Raw genomic sequence first — 14,473 nt, forward strand, 5'->3', positions numbered from 1 at the left:
TTGTGATTGGGGATTTTGTTTGGTTTAGGTTAAGGAAAAAGTTTGGGGATTTAGGTTTTTTTTTTTTTTTTTTTTTTTTTTTTTCCGCTGTAGACTGCTGGTGGCAGTGGTGGTGGTGGTTGTGGGTGTGGTTATGGCTAATGGTGGAGGGGAGGTGGTTGTGGTTGGTTACTGAAGTTTGTTGTAGATGTTTTTTTATTATTATTCTAAATGAGTTATTTGTATTATTTTAATCAAATAGTAAAAATATAGATCCATTGATGTTGAGTGTGAAGAGGTAAAATAGATAAAATGGCTTTTGCAAGTGCCAACTGCCAAAAAGCTAAATTTTAGTAGTCACTGCTGTGGCATGCTCTTAATGCATTGTAAAAAAAAAAAAAAAAAAAAAAAAAAAAAACCTAAATCCCCAATCTTTTTCCTTAACCTAAACCAAACAAAATCACCAATCACAAACAAAATAAAAAATCACCGATCACAGAGCTGGGCTTTAGTGAGGAGGATGGCGTCGGCGGAAGGGGTGGGTCAATGAGCTCCATGGGTTTCTCAATTGGAAGGGGGGTGCGTCAGTGATAAGGTTGTAAATGAATCAAGTCGTTCATAAACAACTCAGGTTTGGCTCTATAAAAAACTCATTCATGTTTGTTTGTTTATAAACAAACCATGCTTAAACTTTAGTTTTAGGCTTTTTTGATAAACGAGTCAAGCCAAAGTAAAAAATATTGTTCATGAACAAGCTCGTGAACACCAAGGCTTGATACAAAAGTAACAAAACAAGTTGAGCCTAGGCTTATTTATGAGTCTAGTAATAAAATCGATATGAGCTTAACAAGTAAAATCATATCTTTCTAAAACTTTAATTAATTATAAGTTGAGACCACTCATCCAAACCAAATAGGCTAGATAATAAACTTGATATAGGCTTGATAATATACTTATGTTGGATCTCAAGCTCAAAAACATGATATCAAGCTTGAGTTTGGACTTGATATTGAGCTCGAGCTTGGCTTGACTAATGAATCAAGCGAAGCCGAGCTCAAACTTCTATACTTTATAACGAGCTCAAGCTTGAACATTATTTGTAGGCTGGTATCAAGCTCAAGTCAAGCTTGAACATTCTATTTTTGCTGTTGAGCCGAGCTTGAACATTCACTACTTGACAAAAGCTCGGCTCGTTTACAACCCTAGTTGGTGAGCTCCAAGGTTTTCTTCCCAAACCTTTTTCTCCAAGCACTTTCCCTTCTGGGTTTCATCAGAAACCTCATTTTCTCACTCTTTAACTTTCTGGGTCTCTCTGATTTCATCGAAACCGACACAATTTGGCTGGATGACCCGACTCGTACGCCCGAACACAAACCCGTATCAGCTATGCTGATTCGAGAATTCTTACCGATGATGAAGGTCCAGGACATCGTATGAGTTTGATTGAGAGGACGAGATCAGGTGGTTGAGAGAGAGAAGGAGAGAAAGAAAGAAAAGAGAAGAGAGAAAAGCACATTTTCACGGAGCTTGTTTGGACCTTTGGATGGTGAGAGAAGAGAGAGAAGTTTAATAAAATATTATTATTTTTTTAGATATGGCACCACTACTGCAACATACATTTTAAGTATTAGTGGTGCTAAAAATAGCATTATAGTTATTTAGCACCACTATTGTAAATGCTGTTAGTGGTGCTAAAAATAGCAATATAGTTAGTTAGCACCGCTATTGTGGATGCTCTTAGCGCATTCTCACCAAGAATGCTATAAAATATAGCATTTAGCATATCAAAAAGTTGTTTTATTCATTTTAACAACTCATTTTACAATACATCTAACATCAAAGGTTCTATTATTTTACCACTTCATTTAAATATTCTTTTTTTATTCTTTATTCATTTAAATCAACAATTACATCCATTGTTGATACAATGTTTCATTAAACAAACAATTTTTTTTTTAAACATCTTGCTACAGTGGGCTGTTATCTCTAGCTGCCCACTCTAGCTAGATGTCAAAATTAATAACATCTAGCACCTTTGATGGAGGGTGCTTTTTTAAAATTTGACGTTAAATTATAGCATTTATAGCATTTGACACCTTTGCTAAGAATGAGATTTTTTTTTTTTTTTTTTTTTTTTCTAAATAACCAAATCCCTCAAACAATTTCATTAGTTAGCAAGGTTTCGAAACAGAGCTTGGCTTGACTAATGAATCAAGCGAAGCCGAGCTCAAACTTCTATACTTTATAACGAGCTCAAGCTTGAACATTATTTGTAGGCTGGTATCAAGCTCAAGTCAAGCTTGAACATTCTATTTTTGCCGTTGAGCCAAGCTTGAACATTCACTACTTGACAAAAGCTCGGCTCGTTTACAACCCTAGTTGGTGAGCTCCAAGGTTTTCTTCCCAAACCTTTTTCTCCAAGCACTTTCCCTTCTGGGTTTCATCAGAAACCTCATTTTCTCACTCTTTAACTTTCTGGGTCTCTCTGATTTCATCGAAACCGACACAATTTGGCTGGATGACCCGACTCGTACGCCCGAACACAAACCTGTATCAGCTATGCTAATTCGAGAATTCTTGCCGGTGATGAAGGTCCAGGACATCGTATGAGTTTGATTGAGAGGACGAGAGCAGGTGGTTGAGAGAGAGAAGGAGAGAAAGAAAGAAAAGAGAAGAGAGAAAAGCACATTTCCACGGAGCTTGTTTGGACCTTTGGATGGTGAGAGAAGAGAGAGAAGTTTAATAAAATATTATTATTTTTTTAGATATGGCACAACTACTGCAACATACATTTTAAGTATTAGTGGTGCTAAAAATAACATTATAGTTATTTAGCACCACTATTGTAGATGCTTTTAGTGGTGCTAAAAATAGCAATATAGTTAGTTAGCACCACTATTGTGAATGCTCTTAGCGCATTCTCATTAAGAATGCTATAAAATATAGCATTTAGCATCTCAAAAAGTTGTTTTATTCATTTTAACAACTCACTTTACAATACATCTAACATCAAAGGTTCTATTATTTTACCACTTCATTTAAATATTCTTTTTTTATTCTTTATTCATTTAAATCAACAATTACATCCATTGTTGATACAATGTTTCATTAAACAAACAATTTTTTTTTTTTTTAACATCTTGCTACAGTGGGTTGTTATCTCTAGCTGCCCACTCTAGCTATATGTCAAAATTAATAACATCTAGCACCTTTGATGGAGGGTGCTTTTTTAAAATTTGACGCTAAATTATAGCATTTATAGCATTTGACACCTTTGCTAAGAATGAGATTTTTTTTTTTTTTTTTTCTAAATAACCAAATCCCTTAAACAATTTCATTAGTTAGCAAGGTTTCGAAACAACTTAGCAATTTAACAAATTGAGTTCGTTAGACTCGATTTTACTCTTTGAAATTGGGCAAGGATCTGTCAAGTTTCAATTGGAAATCAAGTGTTTCACACTTGAGCTTCATAATTGAGAGTGAAACACTCCAGTTCCATATTGAAACTCTTCAGCAAAGATCTTCAGCAAAAGGAGCTTTGTCGCTGCCGCTGGAACCTTTGCCTTCACTAGATCCTTCGTGTTTCTTGTTTGGTTTCTTTGGATCTTCGTGTTTCTTGTAAGGAGCTTTGTCATCGCTGCTGGAACCTTCGTCGCCGCTGGATCCTCCGTGTTTCTTGTTTGGTTTCTTTGGATCTTCGGGTTTCTTGTTGGGTTTCTTCGGATCTTCGTCATTGCTGGAACCTTCTTCGTTTTGTCTGGGTTTCTAGGTTCTTCCTTCTGGTTCTTCTTCGTATGGAACTCGGGTCCGTAATGATCGATTTCCACACATAGAACTTGAGTCTGTAATACTCGATTTAGCGCTACAAAATTGAGTTTTTTACACTCGAGTTATTAATTTGTTAAATAGTTTTGAAAACGTGCTAACTAACAAAATTGTTTGAATTTTAGTGTTATTTTGAAAAATAATCCCTAAGAATGCTCTGAGTAGTTTAAAGTAAACTAATGTCCTTTCCTACTTCCGATGGTTTCTTAAAAAAAAAAAAAAACTTTCCCACTTCCGACGGTTTCAATTGATAGAGTCCGTACCCAGCCCTCCTCCTTCCAAAGCTTATTGCCTCAACAAAGGCCGAATGGTTTGCTCGGCTGAATCAACCTCAAAACGCCAGAAACCAGAAGAAGCGGACAGGATCAGCAATTTACCGAAGTCTCTCCTCTGCCGTATCCTTTCGTTGCTCACAACCAAAGAGGCTGTTGTCACAAGCATTTTGTCGAGCAGGTGGAAGACACTCTGGACTCTTGTGCCAAAGCTTGACTTCGACTACTACGAACTCACAACGACGTCGTCCTCAGCCGAAGTGCAAAGTCATAAGCGGTACAATTTTAATTTTGCGCATATAGTATCCAGAGTCTGGGCTCTTCGCAGTGCGAGTCAGGTACAAAAATTTCGTCTCCATTGGGGTCATGGAGTTTATGACCCAGTACACATGGATACATGGGTCCGCGCTGCGATTGCTCGTGGCGTGGAAGACCCTCCTCCTTCCAAAGCTTATTGCCTCAACAAAGGCCGAATGGTTTGCTCGGCTGAATCAACCTCAAAACGCCAGAAACCAGAAGAAGCGGACAGGATCAGCAATTTACCGAAGTCTCTCCTCTGCCGTATCCTTTCGTTGCTCACAACCAAAGAGGCTGTTGTCACAAGCATTTTGTCGAGCAGGTGGAAGACACTCTGGACTCTTGTGCCAAAGCTTGACTTCGACTACTACGAACTCACAACGACGTCGTCCTCAGCCGAAGTGCAAAGTCATAAGCGGTACAATTTTAATTTTGCGCATATAGTATCCAGAGTCTGGGCTCTTCGCAGTGCGAGTCAGGTACAAAAATTTCGTCTCCATTGGGGTCATGGAGTTTATGACCCAGTACACATGGATACATGGGTCCGCGCTGCGATTGCTCGTGGCGTGGAAGATATTGACCTTAACATTGATCCTAACTCTAACGGATCTTTCTACTTGCCCTGTAGCCTCTTTAACTGTAAAACATTAATAGCTTTGAAATTGAGTGGCAATTTTGAGTACGATACTCCTCCATCTTCATCCATTGTGTTCCCGAGTCTCAAGATTCTGCATCTTGAATTTAACTTCAATAGCTGCGACTATCTTTTTACTCTACCCACTTTATGTCCGGTGCTACAAGATTTGTCTGTTAAAGTGCATTGTTGGTACGCGGATTGGCATTGTAAATTCATTTCGCCTACACTGAAAAGACTACATTTATATATGGAATTTGATGAGTTGCCTTACAAACTTGAAATAAAGGCCCCAGCTTTGGAGTACCTTAATTTTGGGGGTCATTTGGATAGCATATTGTTGGAAGATCTGTCTAACTTGGTCGAAGCGGTCATTGATATTGATGTTGATTTAACTAAAATTGATTATTATGAACACTATGGAAGCAGGGTATGGGACTTCATCGGAGAACTCGGTGACATTAAATCCCTCCATTTGTCAGCAAATACCACTGAGGTAAAACAAGCGCAAGTTTTTTCATGGTTTATTATTAAATGGTTGAGAGCTTCAATCTTGGACAAGCAGTAATATTGTTGTTTGTGACTTGTGATTGTTATGTTGTGTTGCAGTTCCTCTGCAATGCTTCTGAATTTGATCCTCCCATGTTTCATAATTTGTCTTTCTTAAAGGTTAAGGGTCCTTGTATGTTGCATGTGCTACCGCACTTGCTTCAAGTGACTCCTAATCTTGCAGTACTCGTTGTTGAAAAGGTATGTAAGTTCAATGATGATATAATGTCTTTTTATCTTTTATTTTTTTCATTCCTGAATTGATTCAAGTGACTACTGTCTTTTTTTGTCAGGAAGAAAGGAACTTTTTTAGTTGTGAAAAGGAAGAGAGTTTCACTTGTGACATGATATTCTATGAGGAGCCACTGCAACAAGTTGTTCGCAAATGTCTGTCATCATGCCTTACAACTCTTCATTATAAAGGATTTGAAGGGTTAAAGAATGAGCTGAAACTTGTTAAACATTTCCTAAAGAGGGCAAAGGTCTTAAAGACAATGAAAATCTCTTCTTATAATCTAAATTCAGAGGAGGAGCTTTGTGTTCTCAAGGAATTATTGTTGTTTCCCAGGCATTCTAGGTCTTGTCAAATTGTATTTAGCTAAAAGATATAAAGCTGCTTAATATTTGGTTTAGGCAATGTCTTGAATTCATGAAGTCGATTGATATAAAATTGGTTCTTATGTTGGTGACAACCATTGAGTAAACTAGTACTTCCTTTAATTCTATAACTGAACTATTATCTAGCTTTTGCTTTCAATTTGAAACTGGTTGTGAACTTTGTCTGTGATTGAACTTTGAACAACTATGATTTAGATCCTAAACCGCATTTAAATGATATATTGGAGTACAATCATAAACCTCGATCATTTGTATAAAAAAGATACACACTAAAAATATTATGTATTGGCCAAAATATGTAGCTAGATCTCAATATTCAATGATATAATCAAGATTAGGGGAACTGGTTGTCCGGAATCCGGATCTATATATGTGAGCACATTATTGAAAGATTAATGTTTGTTGCACACATCCATATACACACAGCCTTGAAAAATTATGTGTTCAAAACATGATTTCAGTTATAAGTTTGAAAAGGTGAAATCATGTCTTGAAAACATGATTTCATAATTTAACTGAAAATTGTGTTTTGAACACATGATTTCAATTGCCGTGGCGCATGCACACTGGTGTGTAATTAAAAATGCTCTTATTGAAAGCACTATGTTCATCTTTGTTAGTTCAACTCCAACTTTTCTCTTCCTGTTCAAGACGAGTTTGCTGGGAGTAATTGTGTTCACATAGCTTCTAAATCAAATATAGTTGATTGTTCAATATGAACAAGATTTTGTTGTACAAATGAGGATTTTTCATAGGATTTATAAAATGATGTCTATCAAAGTTCACCATGTTTTAAGCATTTGGATGCATTCAATGACATGGACTTGTTTTTGCTCTCATGGGATATTAACGAGGACGGTCCCTTTGCGGCCTTCCAGTTCGATTTCTCATTGTTCTTCCTTGACTTCGATTTGACCCCCCACAAATCTGATGTAAGGTTTAACGTGAATTTTTTTGAATCAATTTGACGTGAATTCTTGAGTTGAAAGTCTAAATGCTGAATTTTCTATGTCCCATGCTAAAAAAAGTTCAAATAAGGGAAAAAAAAAAAAAAAATAGCAAGTACTACTAGGCACATGGATATGAAAACAACTTATGCGGACATGGTACATTCCTTTTTTGACAGAGAGGACATGGTTGTTTTGGAGAGAGGGAGGTTATAAATGTGTTTGGGGGCCTTTTTCGGTTGCTCGGCCACGTGTTATCCGCTAGATTAGTGACCTTGCTAGGCCCGGGTTGTGTTTGGGGAGTTGTGTCCGGAACTCAACATTGGGTCACATGGTCTAATGGCTACCAGCATATTTTTAGGCCTACAAAATGCATAAAACCCAAAGCCTAAGAATCATGATAACAGTTGAATAAATATGTAATATGTGTTTGATATAATAGCTTTGATTAGTAATTGTAATAGTGGTTGAAATAAAGTAATATGTATTTAAAGGCAAAGTAATCATGTACTCAATGCTATAAATTTAAAGATATGGAAGTAAAATCACTTATCTTTGTATGGTTTGTAGCTCCAACTGTATAGCATTAGAGCGTTGATAGCATTCCAGCTGAATAACTCCAGCAGTAGAGAAGCACTTTGCCATGATAACTGCATTGCTTTGTCGTACAACATGAGAGAAAGAAATACTTTGAAAAGAGTTTACAGTAAATAGGATATCCTTAATAAGATGACCACCTTGTGAATTTTCATAACCACCATGCCTTAGAGATCTGATCATTGATTCTGAATCTCCCTCTATGACAAATTTGTTGAAGCCTGTTTCAAGGGAGAATTGCACAACCCTCTTGGCAGCTAGTAATTCCAGAATTTCAGTTGTGGGAGGTTTTTGAATCTTCTCAGACAGTGCCGCCGTTACTTCGCCCCTGGAATTATGAATAGTCACACCAATTCCATCCTCATCTCGCTCATTAAACATCGCCCCATCAGAATTTACCTTCACTAGATTCAATTCAAGAGGGCACCATCTCTTAAGGGCCTTATGTCCAATGCTGGGGAAGCTTCTAATCTGCTTAGCAAAATCCCGAACATAATCGTGAGCGAACCCTGAAATTTTTGCCAACGATAACGAGGATTGTTGTAACCGAGTTTTATTTCGATGATACCAAATGGACATGCTGTAGCTGCAAACAGAGCTACTGATTGAGGTCTTTCTTGAATCTGCTTCAGGACATCAGAGAAAGAATCCGAGGTTACTCTAGACCTATCCGCCCAACCAAAGTCCAAATTCCAGAGTGGATGTAATTTCTCACAGCCCCACAATGCATGAAATACATCCTTAGACTCTCTGGCATAGAGGCGGCACACTGAGTGTCAGAGAACCTTCCTCTGCAGCAGATTTTCCTTGGTTGGCAAAGAGTTTGAGCAAGCCTTCCAAATAAAGTGCTTTATCTTCCCTAGCACTTTTATCCTCCAAATGCTTTTCCAGAACCTCTCCTGTTGATCCAAAACTTGAGCCCGATTATCATCGAAGTCTTGCCATTCACACAGAAGTCTGTAACCTGACTTAACTGAATAATTACAGGATTTTTCCTTGGGCCAAATCAAAAGATCCACTTGTGGAGTAGAGCAAAGAGGCAGAGCTTTGATAAGAGCAGCCTCGGGGGGGTAGAAGCAACGATCAATTAGGTGGATATTCCACCAACCCGAAGCTTGATTAATCTAGGAACTTATAGTGGTGTTAGGAAATAGGACAGATTTATGGGTAACAATTTTTCCATCTGCTGTGTTTACCAGCCGAGCATCATGGAAGACTCGAATGGTCTCACCATCACCCACCCTCCACCTTGCTCCTCTGTTGATCAGAGTTCTTGACCAAAGAATACTTTTCCAAGCAAAAGATTTGGAGGTCGATTTTGCTTCAAATATAGAACAATTGGGGAAGTAGTTTGCCTGATATATATATATATATATATATCTAATACACCATTTTGAAAATCCTCCATAAAGTTTGTATATGAAGTTTCCAAACTAATTAGGAGAATGCATCACCTTACAAAAGTTGGATGTTTGATATACGCAATACTATAAATTCTTGGATGTGAGGTGTCAAAGCATCCAAATGATGGATATCTAGGATACATGCTTCAAGAAATCATTTGAAATGTTTGGATATCAAGTTTCCAATATCTTACATGCAAGGTATTCCAAACCTCCAATAAGTGGGAATATCTAATAAACGCACCTCTAGAAATCCTTTAGAAGATTTAGATATCAAGTTTTCAAACTAATTAGAAGTTTGCATCACCTTAACAAATGAGTTAGAAGTATATGGTTAAATGATTAAATTTACCATATCTCAATAGCTTAACCTTTTTGGACAATTGGTAATTTAACATGGTATCAAAGCATGAGATCCTGAGTTCGATCCTTGTCTCCTCTACTCTACCTCTCATTTAAATTCCCACGTGTTGGGCCTCACCTATTAAAAGGTAGTTTCGGCCCACACGTGAGGGGAAACGTTATAAGTATATGGTTAAATGATTAAATTTACCATATCTCAATAGTTTAAGCTTTTAAAATAATCGGTAATTTAACAAAATGATGGATGTTTGTGTACTAAAAATCTTTTGGATGTAAGGTATCTAAACCTTTAAATAGTAGCTATCTAAAATAAACACTTCTAGGAATCCTTTGGATTGTTTGTATATCAAGTGTTCATTTGGAAACAGTTTATCTAGCTTTTTGTTGAAAGTGTGCTAAAATATACTTATTCTTCAATAATATGAGAACAAATGAAGTTTTTAAAAGTTATACATGAAAACTAAAAACTAAAAACTAAGCAAATAAGTCCAAGTCAAACGGACACTAAGTTTCCAAACTATTGGATGTGAGGTATATTGGATATATAAGGTGCTATTTGGTTTGTGTTGGTGTATATTCATTTTCACCTTTCATTTTTTGTACTCAATTTTTATTCCCAACTTATTTTATGTTTCGCACAACCATTTTGGTCTACCTTTTGTTTGTTTTCAAGTTGTATTTTTCAATTAAAAATTCAACATAACACCCATACTAACAGTAAAACCAAATCCATCAGCGTCCACATCTATCACCACCACATGTTCAATCCCCCATCACAATTGATCAAAACCCAACTCCATTACCACACCACCACCACCAAATATGTACCTATAGAGGAAGAGAAAGAGAGAGAGAAACAATCACACCCATTTGCCCCCACCAAACACCATCACCACCATATTCTCTCATCGGGTCACCTAATCTTATGCAAATGGATTCAAAACCCACACTATTATCACTAGACCCAAACCCAAATCAAAACCAACCATACCATCACCACAACCATAACCACAACCACAGTCACACTCATACCCAAATCAAAACCCATACTACAGTCATCATAGCCACACCCACCACCAAACCCTAATTAGCTTAATGCAAATTAATATACATACATACATACATACATACATATATATATATATATAATCAATAACTTCGTTTAGTGTGAAGAGAGAAGAGAGCAGCTGATTTTTCCAAGGGGAGAGAGAGAGAGAGAGAGAGAGAGAGAGAGAGAGAGGTCTTACCAAGTAGAGAGAGTATTTGATGGTGCGGTTATTGGTATTGAGACAAAAGAGGGGGAATAGTGAAGATTAACTTTGTTGTTATGTTGGGCAGGGGCAGGGGCGTAGCCAGAAATTTTGCTTGGGGGGGGGGGCAAGATAAAAAATCATATTGATTTGCAATTCAAGAAAATTCAAAATATAACATGCATACATGTCTTGGCGCATTAGTTTAGAAATACAAACATTAAATCCAAAGTAAGTCTTAAAAATATATGTATCATATATATATATATATATATCATAAGATTACTACTAGAATTTTTTTATTAGTGTTATTCAAATTAGCACTCAAAATACTAACAAGCTAATCGACCAATTGAGCATCGTAAGGAAGAATTAATTAAGAGAAATTGAAGCGAGAGCACTCAGTAATGGCAATGAGTATTGAGTAGAGTCTTTTGGGTGACTATAAAGTGCAAGGGGATATTGTAATAGTTTTGTGAAATTGCAAAACTTAAGTATAATATCTAAAGTGTAATACTTTAGATTTTTCAATTAAATTCAAACACATGTTTACCATGACAAATAAAATACAAACTATATTATCATTTAAGGACAATTAAATTCAATACAGAATTCAATTGGGAAATATAATGTACTACACCTCAATTTTATGACTTTATTCTATTAGGAAAATTGAATGACTAAAAAGTGATAAAAATGAGGGGTAAAACTGTTGTAAAGGACATGGGCATGAACATCAGGACATGGGATATGGTCTTAGCCTCTTAGCAGAAAATAATTAAATAAATAAAAAGGGATCTACCAATGGCTGTGCTTTTAATGGAGAATGGAAAAAACAAAATGAATGAATTTTTATGGCTGAAAAGTGGGGATTTGAGACGAGGGAAGGGAGTTCTTATGGCTGGCATATAAGAGGGGGGGGGGCCAAGTTTTTTACCTTGCGGGGACCAGCTATTAAATCAAAGGGACTGAGAACTAGTTCTCCCTACAATAAGAGAGGATTTAAAAATTTTTGGAGGGGCCAATGCATTAGTTAGCTCTGCCCTTGGGCGGGGGGTAAGAGAGAGAGCTATTGGGAGTAATAAAGGAAAGGACGAGTGTGTGTTCCCACAAACTTTGTTTTACACACACACACACACACACACAAGTGTCATTGTATTCATTTTAGTGAAAATGAAACTGGTAAAAATATGTATTCATTTTTTGTATCCAAACTCACATTTTTGGATACTGAAAAAGAAAACTAAGAACCAAAAAAAAAAAAAAAAAACTAAACTAAACTAGTTTTTTAATGGTAAGTCTTGCATAAAACTGGAAATGAAAACAAAATACATAACTGTTTTCTTTGAACCAAACAGCTTCAAAGATATACAATTTTGGAAACCCTCTAGAAAGTTTGGATATTGAGTAACTAATTAGGAGACTATATCACCTAATCGAATTGTGGATTGTTGATATACACAATATTGGAACTTTCTTAGATGTGGGGTATTCAAACCTCTAAAATCTAAATAGAGGATATCTAAGATACGCACTTTTAGAAATCCTCTAAGGTCTAGATATTATGTTGTCGGGCGGCAAAAAAGTTTTTCCTTCTGACAAATAAGATTTGTGTTGGGTTGGGGGTCTAAACCAAAACTCAACGATGGGCTCGAGGCACGGCCCAAAGGCTATCAATGAAGTACCAAAGAACTCACTTTATTTTATGCCTTGGGCTTTGGTTGAGACTGACAGGAATGACCCATAAACAATTCCTACAGCAAACACGTCAACATGATTAAAAAACATATTATAAAATCTTTTGGATGTAAGGTATCTAAACCTTTAAATAGTAGCTATCTAAAATAAACACTTCTAGGAATCCTTTGGATTGTTTGTATATCAAGTGTTCGTTTGTAAACAGTTTATCTAGCTTTATGTTGAAAGTGTGCTAAAGTATACTTATTCTTCAATAATATGAGAACAAATGAAGTTTTAAAAAGTTGTATATGAAAACTAGAAACTAAAAACTAAGCAAATAAGTCCAAGTCAAACGGACACTAAGTTTCCAAACTATTGGATGTGAGGTATCCAAACCTCAAAATATCGGATATATAAGGTGCTATTTGGTTTGTATTGGTGTATATTCATTTTCACTTTTCATTTTTTGTACTCAATTTTTATTCCCAACTCATTTTATGTTTCGCACAACCTTTTTGGTCTACCTTTTGTTTGTTTTCATGTTGTATTTTTCAATTAAAAATTCAACATAACACCCACACTAACGGTAAAACCAATTCCATCAGTGTCCACGTCTATCACCATCACATGTTCAATTCCCCATCACAATTGATCAAAACCCAACTCCATTACCACACCACCATCAAACATGTACCTACAGAGGAAGAGAAAAAGAGAGAGAAACAATCACACCCATTTGCCCCCACCAAACACCATCACCACCATATCCTCTCATCGGTATACCTAATCATATGCAAATGGATTCAAAACCCACACTATTATCACTAGACCCAAACCTAAATAAAAACCAACCATAACTTTCTTTGCTCATGTGACCGGGAATGTGTAATCTAAATAAACAATAAAAATTTTATTTATTATTTCATCAAAGTCACATAATAATAAATTACTAAATTTTAAAGCAAATTAAGTAATAATTCCGAGACTTTCCTATAATAATTATTATCTATAGATTTTATACTTTCTATACTACTATTTATAAAAAGTTTCCCTTGTTTGGATTATTCAATTTTGATGCCCCAAATACCCCCAATCTATTCTCTTACACGTTTTTCAACTAACAAGATAAATATGTAAATACAAAAAAGAAAAAAGAAAAAAGAAGCCAGTTGAATTCCTCTTTCCATGTTTTACTCTTAAAAAAGTGCTTATAGTTTTAACATGCCAATAATGTTTCCCACTTTTTCAATTATCAAATTCTTTTTTTTTTCCTCTTTCACAACTGATTATATTTAAATTTCACTTCCCATGTTTTACTCCTAAAAAAATGCTTTTAATTTATTTTGTTTTTTCATGTGAGCCTTTTACTGCAACAAAAATAAATAAAGACTATTAGATTTAAAAAAAAAAAAAACTATTTATAGTTATCCTCAGTATATTGATGAAGATTTTCTCTATAAGGAAAGACTTGTCATCACGTTTAGGATTTCTCAAAAAAAGGATTCTTATAGGGAAAGACTTCGACTCCAAGAAAAGTCAACATTCGACTACTAAAAAACTAGATACCTTCAAATCAAGGTACGCATAATTGACATCTTTAGCACTATGGAGTTTAAAAGATTCTAACTTGATTTTCAGAGGGTATTTGGCCAGCACTACACTGGTGCTCTCTTATAGGTATTTCCTCTTTCTCGTGTTGTGCAGTTGCTTTTGAACATGCGAGTAGTGTGCACTGGTGGTTTTTTCGGTATCATCATCAATAAAAAATAGTAGAGAGATTAGGGTACCTCTTTTAAATTCTATTTTGAATGGTGGACTTTTTTTTTGCACTTCGTCCTGCTTTTTCTAATTTGTTGCTTTGATCATAGTCCTCTCTAGCTCTTAAGTAGCAAGGTTGGGTTTTTTTTTTTTTTTTTTTAATTAATTAGCATTAAAGATGGGACGTGAGGATAAGGTGGCAGCCCTAAGATAGAATTGTAATTGCAAGATTCTAAGTGCTAAAACTGGTTGATGATAATGGGGAGTTTAATCTTTAAATTTGTATGTGGGAAATCATGGA

The 14,473-nt window shown here is 35.8% G+C and overlaps 2 protein-coding genes across 2 annotated transcripts in view; both read left to right on the top strand.

The window, feature by feature from the left end:
* Positions 1–14,473, top strand: part of LOC136063394 (enoyl-CoA hydratase 2, peroxisomal-like) — a 36,137-nt gene that overhangs the window by 5,749 nt on the left and 15,915 nt on the right. The window lies entirely within an intron of this gene.
* On the top strand, positions 4,515–6,248 carry LOC112018303 (F-box/LRR-repeat protein At4g14103). Its single transcript, XM_024050815.2, has 3 exons — positions 4,515–5,503; positions 5,617–5,757; positions 5,850–6,248. Exons 1-3 carry the CDS (start codon positions 4,550–4,552, stop codon positions 6,156–6,158), a joined length of 1,404 nt encoding a protein of 467 aa, XP_023906583.1. The 5' UTR covers positions 4,515–4,549; the 3' UTR covers positions 6,159–6,248.

This window comes from Quercus suber, unplaced genomic scaffold (genome assembly GCF_002906115.3).
Source record: "Quercus suber isolate HL8 unplaced genomic scaffold, Cork oak 2.0 scaffold_522, whole genome shotgun sequence".
Classification (NCBI taxonomy): domain Eukaryota; kingdom Viridiplantae; phylum Streptophyta; class Magnoliopsida; order Fagales; family Fagaceae; genus Quercus; species Quercus suber.

Coding starts and splice junctions, on each gene's coding strand:
- LOC112018303 (XM_024050815.2), top strand. CDS start 4,550: ATGGTTTGCTCGGCTGAATCAACCTCAAAACGCCAGAAACCAGAAGAA. Junction 5,504..5,616: donor TGTCAGCAAATACCACTGAG/GTAAAACAAGCG, acceptor GTTGTGTTGCAG/TTCCTCTGCAATGCTTCTGA. Junction 5,758..5,849: donor CAGTACTCGTTGTTGAAAAG/GTATGTAAGTTC, acceptor TTTTTTTGTCAG/GAAGAAAGGAACTTTTTTAG.